We start from the raw sequence: 6,000 nt of genomic DNA, 5'->3' as shown, positions 1-6,000 counted from the left end.
TGATCTGTCAGCAGCTGGGATATAATAGCACTAAAGTGAGTTACACCAACAGAGAAACTTCTCTTCTCCTCTTGTGGAGTCTGGACAGATCTCACCCTTATGTCATGTGTCCCTAAATCTCTGCAGAGGAAAGCTTTAGAAATAAATATCTAGGTGACCTGGGTGGCAATATCCAGTAAGCATCCCCATGGGCTTTTAAGGACCCAGTGAGTCTTTTAAACCATGCTGATGACAAGTAGATGTGGCGGGACTGGTGCTTGACACAGGGCCCTTTACCACACCATCTAGTTATTGTGACAGTTTTCCTATTTAATCTTAGCTAGAGGTCTGCTTGATAGCACCTTGTAGTACCTGCTTAGTAACCTAGCAGCCTGAGAACAGAGACCAAGGGCCAAGATTGTCCATCTCTGTGACTTTTCTTTGTATTAGGAGAAGTTGTGTACTGAGAGTTGATTTTGTCTTTGGCTCAGTCTCTATGGCAAGGACAGATTTTTCTGGTACCTCTCAGAGGCATTCACGTCTGTTCTGGGCACTTGGGTGGCCCCTCTGAGTAGGTTTTTCTGAATATTCTTTGTATTCAGCAAAACAGATCCCACTCACTGCTGTACTCAGTCCCATCTCTAGTTTCTCATCTCCAGATGCAAACTGGGGGAGGGGCTGGTGGAAATCTTTCAGGGTCTTCTTGTGATTTTTTTCTCTGGAGTATTGGTTACAAGCTGACCTTTGATAGTTTCCTTTAATCTTGTCCCAAGTAAACTATAACTTGATTTTTTTTAATGTTATCATAAGGATGGCATCCTTCCTTAGTTCCTACTGTGATACAGATCTTTCCTATTTTTATGTTACTTTGGTCATTTGGGGGGTGAGGAGCTGTAGACAATGGAGAAAGCCTTTGCTCCAATTGTGTGTTTTGACTGTTTTTTGTTTGTTTGTTTGTTTGTTTTTTGAACAGAAGTCTGGTTTTCCTGCATCTGTAGGATTTACAAAGAGAAACACTGTGAAAATTACTAATTCCATACTTGTATTGGAGACTTCGGGGAGATGTGAAAAATATAAATTTGGGGGACAGGGACACCTGGGTGGCTCAGTAGTTGAGCATCTCCCTTCAGCTGAGGCCGTGATCCCAGGATCTAGTCTCTTGTGGGGCTCCCCGCAGAGAGCCTGCTTCTCCCTCTGCCTATGTTTCTGCCTCTCTCTGTCTCTCATGAATTAATAAAAATTAAAAAAAAAATTAAAAATAAATAAATTTGGGGGACATCAGCCTATAGTGGCAGTCAGGTCACAGGAATAGGAGAGACTGCCGCGAGCAGGTTCCAAAACCTTGCAGATCATTGACTCATCTCCCAGATTCTAATTTAGCAGATCTATGGGTCCCAAGAATCTACAATCTTTTTTTTTAAGCTTCCAAATAAAGATTTCTAGAATTGGGTATTAAGAGAAGAACTTATTAAGACAATGCTCCCAGAATGGTCCTATTTAGATAAGAAAGGTTTATGTCTACCACACATGGATATGTTGTAGGGATGACGGCATGGTCATCAATTGAAAAAGTGATGAAGATTTTGAGAAGTCATTGTGAGGAAGAAGTGGGCATGCCGATGAGAAATGTAAACAAAGTGAGAGGGCAGAGAAAATTTGACACAAATGCATGTGATTATGCAACTTTCTCCGTCCTGCTCTGAAAGCTGAGTGTAGACACAGAGATGGGTAGTTGGCTTAACTGAGTTGAGTGAAGCAAGGGACAAGGGCAGGACACCAAGGGCTACATGAATCTGCAGGTGTCTGACCACAGCCTCTATCTGTTTAATTTTCTGCTACCCTAACCGATTCCCAGTATAGCTACCCTGGACCCCAAAACTGCCAGTCCCTACTGCCATTCACCCCTTTTTCTCAGGCTGTCTACCCTTGTTTCATTAACCTGGAGCCCAGGGACATCACTTCAGTCCCTCTCTTGCATTTAGCCCTCAGAAAATTAAATAACTAGTTTAAGGCCAAACCACTAATAAATGGTAAGACTAAAATTTGAACTCAAGCCAGTCCAAGTTTTTGGGCTTTTTTTGTGTGTTTTGTTTTATTTTAGACCACTACTTTATAGGACTGCTGTGGTGGGATCACGATGTCCCACCAGACCCTGTTTCAAGGACTACCCAGTGGCAGGGAGTGCAATTAGCAGACACACTTCAGCTCTCAGGCCCCTCAGAGATGCTTCTGCAGCAGAGAACTGCCTCACCCTGCTAGTGACCGATCAATGCATGAGTATAGAGGCTGGGCCCTCTCAGCCCGGCTTGGGACACCTCTGAATGAACTTTGTCTCCAGAGCTCCCTGTGGAGGTGGCTGAGGCTGTCCCGGGCCCACATCATGCTTTCCTTCCCCTTTCCTGCCTCCTTCCCAGCCCTCCCTTCCATAGGCGTTGATCCCAAGGGCACTCCTTAATAAACATGCTCCATGTTAAATGTTCTTCGAGAGTCTGTTTCCCAGGGAACCCCATGTGCAACAGCTTCTCAAGCATGTAAGAGCCAGAATTCCCTGTTACAGAAGTCCTATGACTTCTCACCTTTCCCAGAGAAAGTGTTTCCAAAAGTGTTTCTGAAAATTGTGAGGTCCAGATGAAGCTGGATGCTCCTTCCCCTGGTCACTGGGATCATACCTAGTCTAGTCTTTAGGTTTTGGGGATATAGGGCTCAAGAGGGATGGTTTAATCTGGGGCTGAGTGAGGCAAATGTCCCAGATTTAGAGTGGCTAGCCTGCTACTTAAGTTTTGGTGACTGTTTCCTTTTTCCTCCCTCATTATCCTCCTGAGCTGAATCGGGGCTTAGAATTTAGATTTTTTTTTTTTTTAAGATTTTATTCATTCATGAAAGACACAGAGAGGGAAGCAGAGACAAAGGCAGAGGGAGAAGCAGGTTCCCCGCAGGGAGCCCGATGCGGGACTTGATCTTAGGACCCTGGGATTCCGCCCTGAGCCAAAGGCAGTTACTCAACCACTGAGCCACCCAGGTGCCCCTAGAATTCCAAATCTTAATTCCTGGTTTTAGGCAAGCGTGAGACGAGGCAACTGATTGAATTTTTAATGCTTACATCTGATATGCCATTGCACGGTGATCTTCATCAACTTGAAAGCAAAAATGTGACCTGGCCAAAGCATACAAATTTCAATGCTTTTATTTCAGGTTCATTTTTTCCCTTGTATTTTATCAGTTAGAATAAGCAGTCAAAATGTGTTAAGAAAAAAAAAATCAAGTCATTCATCAGAAAAAAAAATTGTTGATTTTTCAGTATGATTATTATAGGAATATTAACAAAAATAAAAAAATCAATACTTGTATGTTGTCTACAACACACAATTTTGTAATTTTGTAAGTTTCTCCACTTCATATTAGATTATTCCTCTCAATCCATACAATCAGTATAGAGAGTAACTAAGTATATGATTCAGGATATATTTCTTTATAATGGTTTGAAAATTTGGGTATTAGGTTTTCAATAGACATCTAAGAAGATCTCATCTGTGCTAACCACTTAATTAGAAACAAATATGCAAAGAAATACTATGATGGAGATTTCAAAATAGTAGGCAAAACAAAGTCTATATATTAAAAATGGAATCTAGTTCATCTAATTTGAATATTGTTGTCTTCTGATCCAGCTGACATACTCTTCAGTCAGCAGCAAATTGAAGCCATATGTTATCAATAATCACTCAGATCACTCTAAGTATATACGCTGTGTTACATTAAATAACCTTATTTAGGTAACTGCTTTAAACATGTTGTAGACTCAAGTACTTCTTAAAGTTTTCAGTTATTGATTTTCAAATCTTCTTTGTAGGTATAAGCCTCTCAGAAGGCCAAATGTAATCGAGGTTCCTGCCCAGTCTGTCTTTTCCTTTGATAACCACCCACAGTTACTCTACTAGCCTGTCAATAAGCATTTAATGAGGACCTGCTGTGGGGCTGAGGCCTCTACCAAGGCCTAGCAGCAAACACAAGATTAGGTTTGCCTGGAGATGCTTACAATCAAGTTGGTGGTTTTCATGAGGATAAGCCAGCATGGTCTCCTTAATTTTCTTGTTTATCAACAGCAACAATAAAGATGTTTTCCTAGGGGTAGCATTTCTAGGATATCAGCTTTGATACCCTCTTAAGCTGATAGAAAAAAAATAGCCCCCAATAACTAATAAAAAATAATGACAGTTTCTATGGAATCCTGTAAGATTGTCTCAGAGGTTTGTAAATCCATAGATCAGATTTCCAACATAAAGTACCAGAACATGTTTCCTAATTTTTCGTATATTAAAATGTGTTCCAATCTTTCACATATTAAGAGTAAAATGTAAGGACATTTTTGTGGTTTCCTCTAACTAGTAAAACAGGAGGGAGGTTCTTTGTGAGGATTTCCAACCAAGCCATGTACAACCAATCTGATATAGATCCTTTTCTTGCCACTGGAAGGCTCCTGACAGCATGGAAGAAAAATTTAAAAAGTGACAATTACTATAGGCAGTAACATCACTAGTCATCTGAGCTATTTAATAACCAATGGCCTGAAACTTTTGTAACCCTCCCCCCAAACATGAAAGCACTGAAATTATTCTGAACATAGATATTAAACCGATGTATTTCTCAGATAAGACAAATATCAATAAACCAGAAAAATAGTCTTAGGCCTTGTAGAGCAGCAACAAAATATAACCATAAATTTTTACTCCTCTATAAATAGAAAATTTGATCAACCAATATCTCTCCTTTTTTGATGGAAATGATTTTCCCTATATTTTAAAACTCTTGTATTTGGCAGAAGCCTCAGAAAACAGCTACCCAATTCGGGAGACTGTTCTAGGTCTTACATGGATAGTCCTCTCCTGTAGACCTTGAAGGCATATTAATCTTTATACATAGGAATCATATCATGGGGTAAAATGTGAAATAGCTGTTTTTCATGTTTAGTTGTCAATCTTTAAGTTAGCATTCCTATTTCCAACAGGTACACCTCTAAAATTTGTGAAGTGAAGGGCAAGAGTGGAAACAGGAAGAGTCCTATGCCTTTTTTTCCTACCTTGGTCTCTTTCAACATAGCAGGGAGCCACATGCTGTGGACTCTACCTCAGGAGCACTACACAGGGAAGAAGCCCATGAGCCTCAGTGGCTGACTTGAGGCCTGTTAGGCAGAAGGTTCCAGGGTCAGGGTCTGGAGCATGGGCTGAAAAGGGAGCCAAGATTCTATGTGGGCACATGCCTTGGCCCTACATGTGGGGCACACCAGAGAGAAAGTCCAAGTGGCAGGGTCTCAGGGTGACGTTTTTTCTCACTGTCTAAAATCCCACGTGTTCCAAAATTTTAAAACTTTCCACCTGAATAGTCATTATTTTTTAAGTCAATTAACCCATTTACCTAAGATTCCCCTGTAATATTCTTAAATGTCTGCAGTGATACTTACAGAACAATGAGATTAGCAGCTCTTGAGTGCTCCTGTAAGAGTTCATTCAGTCGAACTTGGCGGTAGCTCTGTGGACAACATTTAGATTTTGTTGAGAGCAGTTCCACCAGAATTATGAATGTGAATCTACTTAAATTATGGAGAAGTAAAAAAAAAAGACCTCACTTCAAAAAAACTTACAATTATTTCTTTCAGCTTTGGATACTAGTAGTGTTTTAAAAACTCCTGGGAGGGGCACCTGGGTGGCTCAGTGGTTGAGCACCTGCCTTTGGCTCAGGTAGTGATCCCAGGGTCCTGGGATCAAATCCTGCATTGGGCTTCTCACAGGGAACCTGCTTCTCCCTCTCCCTATGTCTCTGTCTCTTTCTGTGTCTCTCAGGAATAAATAGATAAACCTTAAAAAAAACTCCTGAGGAATTTTGGAAAGATAAAGAATAAGATCAGGTTGTTGTGCTATAGTGGCTTATTGAAGTCTAAGGAAAAAAAAAAACAAGCGAGCAGAAAACATGGTTAACAGTAAAGAGAAGGTGAGAATGGCCAGATCTGGGAACAGATTAGAGGTA

At 40.8% G+C, this 6,000-nt stretch overlaps 1 protein-coding gene across 3 annotated transcripts in view; it reads right to left on the bottom strand.

The window, feature by feature from the left end:
- Positions 1-3,147: 3,147 nt before the first annotated feature.
- The window catches only part of SLC12A1 (solute carrier family 12 member 1), an 89,890-nt gene continuing 87,037 nt past the window's right edge, over positions 3,148-6,000 (bottom strand). For all 3 annotated transcript variants that reach the window (XM_025998668.2, XM_025998667.2, XM_072738468.1), the window contains exons 26-27: positions 5,438-5,505; positions 3,148-4,456 (exon numbers count right to left, since the gene is read on the bottom strand). In XM_025998668.2, the coding sequence (XP_025854453.1) occupies positions 4,321-4,456; positions 5,438-5,505 (204 nt within the window). In that variant the 3' untranslated portion in view covers positions 3,148-4,320. The remainder of the gene's footprint in view (positions 4,457-5,437; positions 5,506-6,000) is intronic.

The sequence above is a fragment of the Vulpes vulpes genome, chromosome 15 (assembly GCF_048418805.1).
Source record: "Vulpes vulpes isolate BD-2025 chromosome 15, VulVul3, whole genome shotgun sequence".
NCBI lineage: Eukaryota > Metazoa > Chordata > Mammalia > Carnivora > Canidae > Vulpes > Vulpes vulpes.
Note: the sequence above shows the minus strand (reverse complement) of the source record. Positions and strands in the feature narration are given on the sequence as shown.